This window comes from Sprattus sprattus (genome assembly GCF_963457725.1).
Source record: "Sprattus sprattus genome assembly, chromosome: 2".
Classification (NCBI taxonomy): Eukaryota; Metazoa; Chordata; class Actinopteri; order Clupeiformes; family Clupeidae; genus Sprattus; species Sprattus sprattus.
Window position 1 is genome coordinate 29,008,436 of NC_137921.1, and position 17,500 is coordinate 29,025,935.

Here is a 17,500-nt window from a genome sequence, read left to right on the forward strand (position 1 = left end):
GAGGGAGAGAGAGAGAGAGAGAGAGAGAGAGAGAGAGAGGGAGAGAGAGGCAGGGAGAGAGAGGGAGAGAAAGAGCAAAAGAGAGAACACATTACCCACCTTTCCTGTTTGCTGTGTCCACAGGAAGAAAAAAAACAGGTGCGCAGCAGAGAGAGAGAGAGTGAGAGAGACAGAGAGAGAGAGAGGTTAAGTTGAAAGAGGTAGATATATAAAGGTAGGAGGAGGAAAAAGGGACAGGGAGAGTGAGAAAGAGAGAGAAAGGAGACAGGTGAAGTGGAGAAAGGTAGACAGACAGGCAAAGGAGGAGAAAGAGAGAGAGAGAGAGGGGAAGGGTGGGAGAGAAAGAGAGAGAAAGAAGATTAAATTATAGTCTGTCAGCAAGCACAGATGCCAACCAGCATCCCCCTCCCCCACAGTCCGACAGTAACAGCACCTGACTTACGAGCTCTTTACTTACCGACACCCCCTTCATTAACCCCCCACCCCTTCCCCTGTCCCTTCTCTCTCCTCCTCCTCCTCCTCTTCTTCTCCTCCTTTCCCTCAGCCTGCGGTTTTATTCAGATGTCTGCGCTGACATTTCGAAAATGAGTTTTTCCTGTGAAGGCCCCAGATCTTAATCCCTGCTGCTGTGATAATCTTAAACACATTATTTTTTTTTCATTTTTTTTATTCTAATACCAATTTTTCCCCCTCTTCACAAGGCTTCCCTCCTTTACAAGCAGAAACGAGGGGAGAGGAGGGCCGCGCCTCAGGCAGGGCAAACGGTAGAGGGGGGGGCACAGATTTACTCTGTCTGGGGGGCAGCTACGGCGTCCTCCTCATCATTGTTAGCGGAGAGTTGAAGGGGCTGATGGGATTCGGAGGTGATGCTCTGGGTGCAGATATCAGAGCAGGTGAATCCAGTGTGAGCGCGCGTGTGTGTGTGTGTGTGTGTGTGTGTGTGTGTGTGTGTAGGTGAATCCAGGTCACTGGCGCTGGGTTTGCTGTTGCAATGCATGCTGGGCCGAGGCAACAAACAAAGCCGTTTTTGGAGTCTGGCTTTGAACCACACACACACATACAACATACACACATACACAGCCCTTCTGGCGAGAGCGAGCGAAGATGGAGGAGAGGAGGAAAAATGAAAGTAAATAGATAAATAAATAAAACAAACCACGCCTTTTCTGAAATCAGCTCGCACAGATGCAGATATGATGAAACGAAGACAAAGAGGGATATTTTAACAGAGGGACGAGAAAGAAAGAAAGAAATAGATAGAAAGATAGAGGGAGAAGTGAAGAAACGCACAAATGCCAGCAATCTGCCTTCCTCTTTATCCTGCTTTTTCTTTATAAGGCCAGGTGACACGCTTTCCTTTTTCCGGTGGCCTGCGGCTCACTTCAAAAGCATCGGATTTTCATCACTTCCTTCCCAGGGAGAAAAGGACCGGCGACCATGCCAGCTCCAATAAACTTTGTGTTTTTTAATTTTCAAAAGGTCACACCATTAGTGAAACACTCAATATTAGGTGAGAGTTTTATGGTAATGCCAGGGAAGGAGCAGGCGAGAGACAGGGCGGTCGTGAGCAGCGATAGCAGCGAGCATCTACAGCTCCCGCAGTGCTCTTTCTCTATTTTAGTGCGGAGATGAGGGAGGCTCGGCAGACGCTTGAGAGCCTTAGAAAAGACAGGCTGGCCTTCACTAATTTGCCATCTATGACTTTAATCAGCCCCTCTGCATGCAGTATACCTTCAACTAGTCTCTCAACTGTTATATCTATATGCCTCAAACACTCAACAACTAGTCTCTTTACTGTTACATTCATATGCCTCCAACACTCCACAACTAGTCTCTTTACTGTTACATTAATATGCCTCCAACACTCAACAACTAGTCTCTTTACTGTTACATTAATATGCCTCCAACACTCCACAACTAGTCTCTTTACTGTTACATTAATATGCCTCCAACACTCCACAACTAGTCTCTTTACTGTTACATTAATATGCCTCCAACACTCCACAACTAGTCTATTTACCGTTACATTAATATGCCTCCAACACTCCACAACTAGTCTCTTTACTGTTACATTAATATGCCTCCAACACTCCACAACTAGTCTCTTTACTGTTACATTAATATGCCTCCAACACTCCACAACTAGTCTCTTTACTGTTACATTAATATGCCTCCAACACTCCACAACTAGTCTCTTTACTGTTACATTAATATGCCTCCACCACTCCACAACTGTTGTAGGGTATGACTTATCCGAAAGAATAAAAGGACACAAGGATGGCATTAAAAGCGCTGTGGACTTTAGATTTAAATCGAGCGGGGGTAAAACAAAGAGAAGAAAAATCTGCATTAGCAGGTTAGCCCCGAACGACAGCAATTTCATACCTGGAGCTCTTTAAAGCACCATGCCCTTGCTGATGAACACAGCGAAATGGCTTGGCATCGCTTGTCCTTTTGAAAGACTCAGGTGAAGTGGGGATAAGAAAGGGAGATTGAGAGAGATGAAGGCAGATAGAGAGATACGGACCGATAGACGTGGAGGAGAGGAGAGTAAGGAAGACAAAGAAAGGAGGCAGGAGTTAATCAGGCAAATTTTCTAAGAAATGTCACAGGGTACTAATGGGATTTGAAAGTAAAATCACTGGACTAACCGAGGGAGAAAGAGGGAGAGAGAGAGAGAGAGAGAGAGAGAGAGAGAGAGAGAGAGAGAGACAGGGAGACAGAAACAGAAGGAGAAAGAGGCGGAGAGAGATAGAGGGCAGACTTGAAAAAGAGAGCAAGTGAAAGAAAGAGAGACAGAAAGATGGAGAAGAGGGACACTAACAAAAGATGAAAGAAAGACGGAGAGAGAGAAGCCACAGAAATAAATACAGAGAAAGTAGAGACAGAATGATGGCAGAGAGCGACTGAATGAGAGAGTGAAAGGCAGAGAGAAAGAGATGCAGACTGAAAAAGAAAGCCAGTGAAATTAAAAGAGAGGCAGAGAGAGCGAGAGAGGGGGAGAGAGAGAGAGAGAGAAAAAAAGAGAAAGAGAGAGAGCGATAGAGAGAGATAGAGAGAGAGAGAGAGAGCTACGGAGAGCCGCTGGTACACACATCCACTCCGACACATCGGGACAGGGAGCAGCTAGGCTCCGGTCCCCTCAGAGATGTCATTATTAGCGGAGCTAGCGCTGGGCTAGTGAGAGTGAGAGCTCAGTGACTCGGCACCGGCACACGTCTCGCCCAGGGACAGGAGCCGCTCGCAGGCATGACAGCTGGGGACGAGAGGGGCCACTAGGGACCCCAGACGAGCCCTCCATGTCCCGCTCCGAGGCGAAACAACAACAACAACGACAAAACATCCGCCCCAAAAAAGCAGACGTGATGGGATCCCGGCCCCCTAATTAAAATCTAAATTTGCCAAAGCAAATAACTGGGCCTCCTTCTTGCTCTGGGGTCGCAGCGGCTAGACATCCGATCCGATAATGGCTTCGGAGGTTGGCACAAGATTTAAGAATGAGGCAGTGATCACTGTGGAAACAGAGACGCAGAGCAGTGGCAGAGCCTAATGCAAGACTTGGATGGAGTTCTATCAGACTGCCCGAGGTGATGGACAATTTCTGCTGTGTTGTTAAAGGCCTCATTATCATTTCAGGCGTCCCAACCCGTTTAGAATCTCAGACTAACTGCATTTTCATTTCTGTTTGTGTTCTGTTTCATTCTGTACACGCGTTAACCTAAGGGGACTTAGAGTACGGTGCATATATGTATTTTCATCTGTATGTTCATCTGCACCCGCGACCTTGCTTTACCAGTGGGTACTGCACTCATGAGCTAAGCTATGTTAGCACCTGCGACCTTGCTTTACCAGTGGGTACTGCACTCATGAGCTTAGCTATGTTAGCACCCGTGACCTTGCTTTACCAGTGGGAACTGCACTCATGACCTTAGCGTTGTCAGCATCTTGCTTTACCAATGGATACAGCACTCATGACCTTAGCCATGTTAGCCCCTTGATTTACCAGTGGGGCTGCTGGAGCCTCCCTGACTGAGTAGGGGGGGTGGGGTGCTTCAAGGAGGGGTGGAAAAAGGTGTGGGCCCTCACCTCTTGAAGAGCAGGATGGCGATGACGATGATGACGATGAGGACCACGGCCAGGACGGGGCCCATGACCCAGAGCATCTCGGGGTCCTCGGAGTGCAGACTCATCCCACTGTGCAACTTCACTGTCAGCGGCTCTGAGAAGGGGCTCGCTGCAAACGTCTTCTGGAGGAAGAGGGGAGACAGAAACATGAAACAACCGCAAGCCTGACAAAAACAACTGAAATAATCATCATGCACATGGCACTTCAAAGGAATCTCCTTTAAATGTTTATATCTGCTGGGTTAGTCATTCCAGGATACCTCACTGGGGGCCATTTGGTTGATTATTAACACTCAAGAGGAATTAAGCAGCAGCTAACATTGATTCTGGATTGAATAGGGATTGAACATGTTTCCTTCAGCATAAGTAGATATAACGATTCACCTCTTGGGCAGATCTATAATTGGCCTGACAGAAGAGATGAAATGAACAACAGGAATGACCTGTTCCTTTTCTTAACGAAGGTCCCCTCGACTGACATTAATTACATGCTATAGCTTGCCTGAATAAAGCTGTCACTACCGAGTTTTAGATTATTTAACCTTTGCTAATGGAAAATTAATCCCATCCCTAGTTAGCGTCTCTGGGGCCGATATATCATTAATACATATAATGAATGAAAATGAAGAAGAAATATAAAGAATAAAATACGCCTGGATATTCTGAGTGATGCATTTATTACCACGAACTTAAACATAGCAATTTAAAACTCACTAGGTAAAATTTGTGTTTTTTGTAATAATTAAGTGAAGGAGCCGTTCATGCTAATCAACAGATTAAGGTTAGTTGTGGAAACTAAGTTCTCACCCATCAGAAATGGTGCCTTTTGCAAGGCGAAGGGGACGCAGAGCACACATCATGAGGCAATGAGAAGCTAATCATTTTAAACATTTCATTGATGTTCTTTTGATGCACGCCGTAAGGAATGAATCACCTTTGAGAACATTTGTGCTTTGATAGTGTGTGTGTGTGTGCGTGTGTGTGTGTGAGAGAGAGAGAGAAAGAGGTAGAGGAAGAGGGAGAGAGAGAGGGAGAGAGTATTTGTGTGTGTGTGTGCAACACTATCTGAAGCACCGACCTGTCTGATGAGTTGTAAAGTAACACAACTCACACACACACACACACACACACACACACACACACACACACACACACACACACAAAGTTACACCATAGCTGAATCCGGGAAGGAAAGGAATTATGTGAAATGTCGCCATCTAACCAATTAGGTCAGGCAACGGCACACAGGCTGAGCCACTGCAAATCTTCAAAGCCACACGCTGACAACAAGCTCCCCCTCCGCAAACAAACAAATCGCTTTAGTGACATGGCATCTGAGGGCGGGCGGCAGCGAGCAAGAGAGCATGGAGTGTGCCACCGAGGGGCGGAGACCCTAGACCCCACATAGGAGCTCTGGAGGTTATACAAACACACACACACACACACACAAACACACACACACACACACACACACACACACAGACACACACACACACACACACACACACACACAGACACACAGACACACACACACACACACACACGTTATGAGACAGGAAAAGAGGAAGCCAGAAACTAAAAGGCTAATACAAAAGCGGACATAATAGTTTGTAGTTTGACGGAGAGGTGGCACAGGCTTATCTTGTCATAACCATTTATCACTGGAGCACATAGAGTACTCTGTGAAAGTTTGCTGTAAATAAACAAAACTTCGTTTTACTCTCATATTTCATCATCTACCTATGCATATCATGCGTGACCTTAAAGCATACTTAAAATTATGAAATTACTTCCTTCTTCATAAGACATTACGTGTCTCAGACGCATAACATTTTTCAGGTTGCTACATAAGCTATACTGTTTGTATACAACCAGCAAGAACGCAAGCCTTTCCAGCCATAACAGACAACTACATATAGGGCCTTAGCATGCAGTCCTACACTAAGTGGCCTTCAGTTCGTTCACTGGTCACTGTTACTGCTACTGAGGCATTACTACCTCTATTTATAGCCCACAAGAGGCATGGCCTGTTGCAGTAGGTCTAATCAGTCTAATTAGAAATTTGTCAATATTTTTACAGAACACAACAATACGATGTGAATAGGCGCTAATGCAGGGAGTGGTTTAACGACCACAGAGAGATAACGTACATATCACATAACATGACACCATTTAATGATTTTCCCACAAAGACCACATATAAGGCTAATATAATGGTATGGAACACAAGGCATAGGCCCCGACACATTATCACATTAGTGAATAGTATTACTGTTGGAAACGCCCGTCCCTAGTTGCCAGACCGACCTGTAGAGTGTGTGAGAGGCGTGGCCTCAGACGCCACCTGGAGCCCATTGTTTGTGGAAGGTGTGTGTTATGTCTGAGCTCGTTGTGTGTGTGTGGAGACAGGCGTGTGATTTTAGCTTCACAAAGTCTGTTTTTTAAGGTTTGGGGGCCAGCTTGGTCATACTAAATGCTGCAGTTGGTAGGCTAGACTTTTTTAAGTGCAGTGGTGTATGTGTGTATGTGTGTGTGTTCTGCATTTGGCGGGCTAGCCTTTGTTGAGTGTGCAGGTGTGTGTGTGTGTCCTGAGACGCCACACACATGTTGCTGCCACTAACAGCACACCGTAGCCACTCCCAGGGGCTTACTCAATTCTAAATGCCCTCCTCTGGACCCATTTTGACTGCTCGCTCTCTCTCTCTTTCTTCTCTCTCTCTCTCTCTCTCTCTCTCTCTCGTGCAGACACAGACACACAGACAGACAAGAAAGAAAAAGGTTCTTCATTATCACCTTGATTGAGCTGTTGCTTAGAGGACGTAGGGCCTGCATGTCACATAATAGAGTTAAATGGACTGTGTTACTGTGCCTGTCATCACTTCCTGTTGTGTGAGACAGGAGCTGCTAGCTTGCCTGTATTGTCAAGGAGAAACTGCCATTCCAATCCATCTAGCACTTTAGCAGCAATGCTAAATGTAAGGCTAATGGCTCCACTGAATGCTGATTTGAGCGCTCTGCTAAATGCTATACTAACCTCTAAGGACCGCCAGGAACAGAGTGGGTTGCACAGGTTATTCTTGGTGGCGGTCTGTCAAGAAGCCATGTCATGTGCTGTAGGTGTGATAGCCCCAGAGAGTGTGACTCTGATATTCCTCTCTTTACATCCTCTTCACTGAAAGACTGATGTAGGCTTTCATCACGAGCAGGCCAGACTACTGTAACGCTCCTTTTGTCTGTTCTACCAAGGAAGGCCATTAGTCAATTACAAATAATATAGAATGCTGCTCCAAGCCTTGGAATACTCTGCCAGAGGACCTAAGAATGGCTGAAACTGTAGAAACCTTTATGCGAGATGTTATGATATAACTCTTTAATCTCACCTGTTTTTCTCTGTGATATCTATCTGTGGCTCAGTGGTGTGTAGTGGCTCTGGAGAAGATGTGTATGAGTGTGCTTCATCATATGTTTGCCCTTCACATTATACTTAACATTTACACTTTTATATCCTTCTGGAAATTTAGTGTTGGTCCCCCGTCCCTTAATTTCCTCATTGTTTTACCTCTTGGTATAAAATGTGCTGTATAAATACAGTTTGATTTGATTTAAATTGATCTGCGCACTTCTTTCTTTCTCTTTCTCTCTCTCTTTCTCTCCCACTCATTTGCACTTTGGTGGAAGTAGGCAGGGGTGACTTAAAGTGAAACTTTCTTTGAGAAATGGCAGGAGTCTTTGACACTGCAGTCGTGGCACTGGAGGGGAGAGGCGGAGTGTGTGTGTGTGTGTGTGGGGGGGGGGGGATTTAGCTATTCTCTGAGGGGAGCCAGAGATGTTTTGCGAGTGATCCATTTGAGCGGCACTATCAGATGCCGCCTTATCCCACCGAGTGAATAATGCCCCTTCTCCAAACCTCAGCCTGATGATTTACAAATGCTGCTTACAGCCAAGTGCCTGGGTGAGTGTGTACCTCAGTGTGTGTGTGTGTGTGTGAGTGTGTATGTGTGTGAATGCAAATGTGTATGTGTGTGTACAGTTGTGTGTGTGTGTGTGTGTGTGTGTGTGTGTGTGTCTGAGAGAGAGAGAGAGAGAGACAGAGGGTGGAAAAACCATACAACAGAAAAGAAAATGAAGAGAGGAAGGGCGAACAAGATAAAGACAGAGAGGCAAACCAAATGAAGTAGAAAGAGAGAGAAGAAAAAGCACAATGGAGAGAGAGAGAGAGTGACTGGAAGGAGGAAAAACACTGGAACAGAGAGGATGAGTGGGTGAGGAAGACGTAAACAAAGAGATACACAGGCAGGAGTCTCACACAGAAAGAGAGAGAGAAAGAGAGAGAGGAAAGAGAGGAAAGAGGGTAGACGGGAACTGAGACTATGAGCGGTGAAATGAGCAGTGAACATCGGCCGTCTAAAGGAACAGCTCTCAGTCTCACATCTGCCATTCCTGCACCTCACACAACTCTGCATTTTCACCCACTGCACAGCTGTCAAACGCTTGCTAGTGTGTGTGTGTGTGATACGAGACCCTGTGTGACTTATACACACGGACAGCTTTGTTATTCGTGTGGACTCGGGGGGGGGGGGGGGGGGGGGGGGGGATGGGGGGCTGCCCAACTCCCCCCAGCCCCCTCCTAGGCTCTATCAGTGACAAACAGGACGAGAGCCAGAGGCCCACACAAACCCTCCTCTCTCCAGCCCTCTCCCTCATCCCTGTGTGCCTCCTTCATCGCTCTCTCTCTCTCTCTCTGCCCCTTTGCATCATTCCTCCTTTACTTTTTAAGCTGCCCCAAATGTTCTCCTCTTCTCTGTATCATTCTCTGTCTCCTCTCATCTTAGCTATTTAGCTTGCCCTCCCACTCCCTCCCTGTCTTTCTCTCTCTCCCTTCCTCCCTCCCTCCCTATCTCTGTCTCTCTCTCCCACTCCCCCTCCCTCTCTCTCTCCGCACCCCTCGATCTCCCTCTCTCTCTTTCTGCCTATCACTCTCTGTCTGTTATTCTCTCCCTACTTTTCCTCATTCTGTCACTTCTTTCCTTCCTGCCTCTCTCTCGCTCTCCGTTTCTCTCTCACACACTCTCTCTCTCACACCTCTCTCTCTCTCTCTCCACCCGCCCTGTCCTGCTCCTCTTCTCTCCTCTCCTCTCTGAATGATCACTCTGTTTATATAGCCTGTTTCTTTTATCCAATTTCACACTCCCCGGCTTGTTTACCAGTCTTGGGAGCCCCATAAAGCTGCTATGCCCTTTTTCCTCTGCAGCCAACTACCCTCCTCTCTGCCACCCACCCCCACCCCTCGCCCCCAGCCTAGCAGCTCCGGCAGGGAAATATCATACAGCCGGGCTTGAACCGCATCCCCGCACTTTTCCCCGTCGTGATTGGCTGCCCAAAGTTTTTAAAGCAGAGCTGAATTTGGTGGTGTGTGTGTGTGTGTGTCTAGTGCGGCTTCTTTGCCCCTCGGATGAAGACGGTTCTTAAAAAAGACTGGCCATCTTGTTGCTGTCGTGGTGCCTTTGACATGATTGTGACTAGGGGATGTGTGTGTTTTTATGTGTGTGTGTGTTTGCAGTCTTGTGTGTGAGTACATGCGTGTATAGCCTGTGTGTTTGTGTGTGTGTTTATGGTAAGGATGTGTGTGAGTGAGCGTGTGTGTTACGGTGGTCAGCTTCTGTAAGACAAGGCCTTGTGGGAGGACTGAGTCACCAAAAGGATTGTGTGTGTGTGTGTGTGTGTGTGTGTGACATGGCCCACCCTTCTGTCTACATGGAAGACAGGGATGCGCCTGACGGCACAGCGTCCCCCTTCCCTACCGGAAGCACTGCATCCACAATAGGAGCTGCCATCAGACTGGGTGACTCACATAACACATGAACATAATGCACACACACACACTCACACACACACACACACACACACACACACTCACACACACACGCACACACACGCACACACACGCACACACACGCACTCTCTCTAACACACATATGTACTGACTGATCTATTTATTCATAAATAACGTCTGTCTGACCCACTTCTAATTACTAGATATTAGCCTCAATGGCAAAGTTTGCAGCCTGGCTAAGCGCACTTAATTTCTCTTGTGTGTGTTTTCTTTTTAAAGAAGATAACTGGCCCAAAGGCCCAAAGGTGGCCTGTTGATGCTCAGCGGCATGAACAACGCCAGATGGCCCCCCTTCGGCCTGCAGCCAGCCAATGTTAGATGGACCATTACATCACAATATAGGATTCATATTAATAATAATTATTATTACGTCACAAAAATATGAAACTTTTAGCCACTGGCAGGAAAAACAGCCGTCAGGTAGGTCGCCAATCATAACACGAAAAGCCTGAAGCCTCTGCATATACAGCCCATTTTCAAATTCACGAAAAAAACTACAAAGATAATACATCCAGTCCCCACAACCTTCCTGGCATCCTTTTCAAACCAATCGAATTCAACATTAAGCTCCTGACCTCTAGTCTCTAGATATAGCCTATAGTCTGACTATTTCTTTAGCCACCCCCTTTACCCAACACTAGCAGCTCTTTAAGGGCTTATAAATAAAGGTTTACCTATACATCAACATTTCAAAACGCACTGTGTAGATTTAGCTCTGTGGTTAAAAACATTTGGGCTCAGTGTTGTAGAACAGCCCTTTTTCTAACACCTTTAATTAATCCATAACCTAATTTCCGTTGCATATTTTCTAGCTAAAGGTTTTAATCTAATTCATGGTTTAGAGTCTAGACTTCAACATATAGACATAGAGTCACAATTAATAAATGAATGAACTCAATGAGTCCACTGACTCCTCATTAGACGTCTTACACGTTTATTTTTGCATTCCGGGGCCTAGTGATCGCCTACCATTTTGTCGATACAGTCTGCACGCCACTGAACTTTTTCCTGACACTTCCTGTATCAATCGTTTCAAATTAAAAGCCCTCTACAGAGTCGTGTGATTGCAATTGCAAATTCTTAAACAGCGACGGTGTTAATTTTGCAGCAGCAGGCCGCCACTGCAAAATGTATGTAAAAGAAACACTGCTGCATGCATACATATACACACACACAACCAAACTCACAGTGTACATGTGCTTAGTCTAAGAAGGGTACTAATGAGTTGCTGTCTTTGAGTGCCAACCCCTGAGTCACACACACACACACACACACACACACACACACACACACACACACACACACACACACACACACACACACACACACACACACACACACACACACACACACACACACACACACACACACACACACACACACACACAGTGTGGCCGCTAAATAACCATGTGTCCAGTGTGTAAGAAAGGGCAGTACTTACGGAGTCGCCGTCTTCGAGCGCTGCCAGCACGAAGCAGCGGTAGTTCTGCTGGCCGGGCAGGGGCTTGTTGAGGAAGCCGTTGTACCTCTTCTCATCCCCCAGGGTGAAGGTGTCGGGGAGGCTCTCCAGCTTGGCCGCGATGTACGGCCGCAGGAAGTCCGGGGCCTGCCGCCTTCTCCGCACGCCATTGCTCTGTGTGCTTTTGGCTTCCAAGAGCTGCCAAACACACACACACACACACACACACACACACAGATAAATACACACACAGCATAAATTAACCTCAGTTCATTGTGTTTGTGTTCAAAACAAACTATGGTCTTATTTGAACACACAAAACTCATTATGATTCATACCCAATTTCACAAAAGGGCATTTTTATTTAAAACTGTGTTAACATTCCAACCACTCCAGTGCCCAAGACAACACCTGAAACACGACCTTACTCTCTAGTCTGTTTGGTATTCCTCACACTTCTTAAGCACTCTTTTTCTTCAGGAAGAGCAACAACTGAACATTAAAAAATAACACTGAGAGACTGTGGCCCCACGGTGACCTCTGGGGGTTGCGGGTTTAGGCTTTATTGGAGGGCCTCAGGTGTCTGTGGGAGTGAGAGACATTGTTAATGTTCACTCTCACCGACTGACCCACCAGCCGAACAGGGAGGCGTCTGACCGGCCGCTGTTGAGTCATCTTCTCCACAGCTGTCTCCTCTCAGCACAAGAGTTCTCCCTCCCCCTCTCTTTTTTTCTCTTTCTTTATCTCTTTCGGCTTCCCCCTTATCAATTTCTCTGTATATCGGTATTCCTCTCTCTCAAACTCTGTCCCTCCCTTCCGCTCTTCCTCCCTCTCGCCCTCTCTCTCACCACCGGTCTCTATCAGATTTTCTCCTTCTTTCCCCTCTCTCACCTGTGACTAATCCATCTCCACCACGCATTACAGCAAAATATCTTATTTAAAACTAAATCAGTATCACCTAGACATTGTTGTTTTCTTCCTTATGTGGAAACCTCCACCTTAAACACACCACCGGAAAGCTACCCTGAGCCGCAGTGAGAGAGAGAAGGAGAGAGAAAGAGAGAGAGTGAGAGAGAGAGAGAGAGAGAGAGAGAGAGAGAGAGAGAGAGAGATGCTGTTGCGTGGATTCACAGGCATGTTAGTTCCATAGTTTTGAGGTCTCCTTGCATCTTAAAAACTTCTCTCATCTAACTGGCAACTCATCTCATGAGCCAATCCCTGCTCACGAGAGAACCTCACTCTGGATCACCACAAAGAAGAGGAGATGGGATGATTTGTACTGAAACGGTAGGGAAAGAGAGAGAGAGAGAGAGAGAGAGAGAGAGAGAGAAAGAGAGAGAGAAACACACACAGAGTGTGTAAGGCAGACACTTCAACTGTCTCAAAGGCACCAGGGATCTGGGCATATTTATTTTACGAGCGTGATGCTTTTTTGATATTGAATAGGCTGCACTTTAAAGTTTTACTTTTCACTTCGTCTCTCAGTGTTTTTTTCTCTTTCTGCAGACGGCAGTGCATTGAAAGAAAGCAAACTCAGGAGAAAGCAGAGGAGCGGTGTTCAAGCCCAAAGTCTTTATTAATACCACAAAGGAGAAGAAAAGCTGCCCTTTTTAGGGGAATGGGGCTCCTCAAAGTGTGTCAGATTCTCTGCATCAGGACTGAATGACAGGGAGGTTTTCAGTTCTACCACCGTGCTGACAGAGAGCATCCCTTCCCCTTCCATCAACACCCCCCTACCCCCACCCCAAACCCCCCCAAAAGGAAGAGTTTCAATAAAGTGTGTCAAAACACTCATCAGTAGGTGAGTGTTCCTTTATTTTCTGACACTTTTGGAGCTGTGACAACAGATGAGCCCTTGATGTATCTTGATGTGCTCGTGGTGAAAGCCTAATGCTTAATGCGACTCTTAGGGCAAAGATTAGGTGCAATTTTCAGCTCCGTCCTCAGGGGGAGCTGTTGAGCTTCTTTCGCTCTTTCACAGGCGCTACACGTGATGAGGCGTCGGACCTACACTGTACAGTACATTCTCTGAAGCAGAGCCACACAGATCTGCGTCAAAACACACTCTCTCTCTCTCTCTCTCTCTCTCTCTCTCTCTCTGTCTCTGTCACACACACACACACACACACAAACACACCCACACACACACACACACACACACACGCACACACACACAAACACAAACACAAACACAAATAACCCACCTCATCCAGGTCCATGTCCTCTGGGTTCTCCCATCTCTGTGTAGCAGTAGTGACAGGAACAACCACGATGTAGAACCACCTAGGACAGGAGAAAAGAGTCACAACTATGAGCGTGAAAAGCCTGGCTGCTTCAGAGCCCACACTCACTCTGCCTCGCTGGGAGCACCAGCACTGGGATGCAACCAACACACCCAGATAAGGGCCGAGTCTGACCCGGATGTGTGCCAGGTCAGTGCCGGAGCTGGTCCAGAGCATGCTTCTATTCGGCTGAAGGATCATGAAAAAGAGCCAGGAAGCAGGAGTATGCAGGACTGTGTGTGGGTGTGTGTGTGAGTATGTATGTGTATGTGAGTAAGTAAGTGTGGGTGGGTGTGTGTGTGTGTGTGTGCACATGATGGTGAGCGAGAGGGTGTGTGAGTATATGTGTGTGTGTGTGTGTGTATGTTTGAGAGTGTGTGTGTGTGTATGCGTGTGTGTGTGTGTGTGAATTCTAAATCTATATGACACTTCACGCTGGGCAGCCTCAGCCTCTGGAATAAAGGCCCAGCTTCCCAGCGTGATCCGGAAGCTTCTCACATTCGAGCCACAGCGTTCCATTTACACACCTCCTCCGAGAGATGCTTCAGCGCCACGGGCAACAATGTCTCACACAAACGTCTCTCACATACCCACAAAGATGGGGGAAGAAAAAGAAACCTATTTCACTTCATCCAACAAACCTGGCTGATTCTCATTATTGTGAATCTCCTTTTTAATGTTTTTTTAGTGTGCGATGCGGAGAACTATGTTTTCCTGTGCCTTTGTTCTCCCCTCTTCCACCATGAAGGTGCTAGTGGCTTTTTGCAGAAATAAACACTCGAAACACAATTAAAGCCCCTCTATGCGTCAGCGTATCACATCGAAATAAGGGCCTCGTCTAAAATTGCAGCCTCGAGATTAGTCTCCTAAAATTATGATTTGTACTTTTATGTCTCTCCATGTATTTTTTCCTTCACGCCACCTCTTGAATAAATTGCCGTAATGTTTGGACTAGTGCATAAAAACCTGGTTCAGCATGCTCAATGAATGTGAGCAGGCGCCTCTCTGGTTGAATGGAGGAAGCTTTTCAGAGAACCTTCAGGCTACTCTCTCTTTTTCTCTCTCCCTCCATCTCTCTTTGTTTCTCTCTCTCCATCTCACTCTCTGTGATCTGAAATGGCCTCTGAAGAGGGTGCGATGGGAAAATAACAAGGCAGTTATGAGCGGCGACATGGACGAGGACAAATAAAGGAAACTGGCTGTAGCAGTCCTGACGGGGCCGTTTCTGGCGCGCAGAGGTTTAGGCTATTGATTTTGCATTAGCACGGGAAGCCATGTTCTTTCTGTTTGACTGCCAGCCTTGCCTTTGCCATGCGTCAAGTGTGTGTGCGTGTGTGTGAGTGTGTGTGCGTGTGTGCTTGTGTGTAGGAGTATGCTATGTCTGCCACTCTGCGTAATTGCTTGACACGTCATTCTTAAAATCCCCCCTTAGCCCCTCGACAACTCATACACATTTTTTTCCTCGCCTTTTGATTCGTTTGTTTCTGTTTTTCTTGTTTCTGCCCTGAAACGCTCGAAACCTCACCAGCGCTGATCGATCTCCAGAGAACAGTCGGTGACGTATGAGATGTACTGCCTCTGCTTCTCCGTCTCTGAACCCACATCCCCTAATCCCCCGCCATCAATACAGAATGCTGCTGACAGACGTATCCTCTGTCCTTGCTCTCGTCCTCCGATTTGACCATCAGACCTCGGACTCATCCTGTTGACCGCTGGAGCTTCAGACGACGGGCCAGCGCCACGCTATGTGAGCGGAGCAACGGACGACAGTGGTAGCAATTATGAAGTGACGAAGACACCGCTCCTCACATTAAGCGCTGTTCTAGAGGTCGTCTAATGGTGGAACTAATTGAGTTCAAATGAAGTCGCAGGGTGGCGATGTGGAACTGGAAACCTGAAGGTGGAGCTGAGTGATTACTGAAGGGGAGGGGACGGGGTGCTTGTGATGCTCATGACGATGATAAAATGACCGTCTGACCTATATAGATTCATCCCTCTCTCTCTGTCTCTTCTCCTCCTCTCTCTATCCCCTGCTACTCACATTAACAGCTGACAGGCTGGACCTGGTCCTATTTTATACGTTTGTGTCCGTGTGTATGTCTGTGTGTGTGTGTGTGTGTGTGTGTGTGTGTGTGTACGTGAGTTTATGTACGTAAGAGACTGGAGGCTGAAAGATGAAGTGTGACTGTGTATAGTGAGACTGACTTCAAGTAAGGGAAGCTTCTTGGCCTGGACAAGCCTAGACAGAAAAACACACCACTCACAATCTTGGATGGGGCTGAGGGTTGATCTCGGCTCTGTGCCAGACGGGGACCGGGAGTGTGTCTTTGTTCATGGTGGAATTGTGATTGTGTAATGAGAATGACTGTTGGTGAGCTACTGTACTTCATGAATGCACATCAAACTGAACATATCTTGGTAAATCCAGCTCCATGTCTTCACATACAGCGGTCAGACTGGTGACATGCTGTCGTAGGCTACTCACTTGACGGTGTCGCTCTGGACTTTGGGCAGTGTGACCGTGAGTTTGCCGCCTTCCTCCGGGCCCTCATTGGAGCGAGCCGGTTTGGTCTTGAGCAGGTCCGGTGCGGTCCGGATGGACACCTGCTGCTGCAGACCACCGGCGCTGCTCCCCCGGCTCATCAGAACAAACGAATAGTCCGTGTCGGGTTGAAGCCGTGTGATCAGCTTCCTCCGCTGGTGGCCCTGGACTTCAACGCTCTGCTGGTTATACAGGATCTGACCGGAGACAAGGGGGTAGGTTAGTGATCAGCTCTGGTTAGTATGGGTGGGAATCTCTTGGCACCTCACGATTCGATTCAGATTCAGAGGTCAAAGATTCTAAACCGATTATCAATTCTAAACCAATAAAATGATTATCGATGCATCTCGATTTTAAACATTTGAGTTTGCTACTCAGAGTCTAAATCGATTATGAACTTTTCTGAATCAAGACAGAATCGTTCTAGAGAGAATCGAGAGGCATCAAAGAATCATTTTTAGCATTAAGTGTTAGCATTCCAGACTGAACATCTGCTCTGGAGTCAATGGGAAGTTAGCGATTAGCAGTAAGCATTCAGCAAACATCTGTTCTGGGGTCAGTTCTCTCTGGGCTGGTTCCTAACACTCATGGGACAACAAATGCTGGTATTAAAACTGTATGGCCACAGCCAAATGAGCTGACTCTATCCCTGAAGTATGTAGCAGATTATGACGCTTGCTTCTTATTTTGATGCAGCTGAAACTGCTGGAACACGATGTCTCATTCATATGTACCCATTTATTTAGCTGGAAACAAAGAACCACATGAGATTGGCTTATAACACCTTTGTACATACTTAGTAACACGGTTATAACAACCATATCATCCACAGCCTCCACACGTGACACGCTGCAGGTCCTTGGTGACCTGACTATATAAAGCCTATTTACTGTTTTACCCAGCAACTCTTTCTTTGAGAGTCTCCACTGCATTTTTCATGGCGAGGGAATAAGAGAAGGAAACACGCTGCATGGCTTGAACTGAGCCTTGCAGGCTGACCTCATCTGCCCAGCCTCATTGAGATGGAGCACACAGTGCCCCCTACTGGAGGTGGCCCTGTGGGCATCCCTGGGAGTGTAATCTCAGCCTAATCCCCGCAGTAAACCCCTCCATCCCATCACAGAGGCCTTACCTTGAAAGGCAACTTGAGACTTAAAGGTTTCTGGGACTTCCCATGTCAGCAGCACAGAGCTCTTCAT

General features: G+C 46.9%; 1 protein-coding gene across 1 annotated transcript in view; it reads right to left on the bottom strand.

The window, feature by feature from the left end:
• Positions 1 to 17,500, bottom strand: part of ptprfa (protein tyrosine phosphatase receptor type Fa) — a 228,601-nt gene that overhangs the window by 34,128 nt on the left and 176,973 nt on the right. Inside the window, 6 exon segments of the mRNA XM_080832228.1 lie at positions 4,087 to 4,247; positions 11,460 to 11,675; positions 13,682 to 13,760; positions 16,245 to 16,498; positions 17,434 to 17,442; positions 17,444 to 17,500. The exon segment at positions 17,444 to 17,500 is cut by the window's right edge and continues 32 nt beyond it. Of these exon segments, the coding sequence (XP_080688354.1) occupies positions 4,087 to 4,247; positions 11,460 to 11,675; positions 13,682 to 13,760; positions 16,245 to 16,498; positions 17,434 to 17,442; positions 17,444 to 17,500 (776 nt within the window).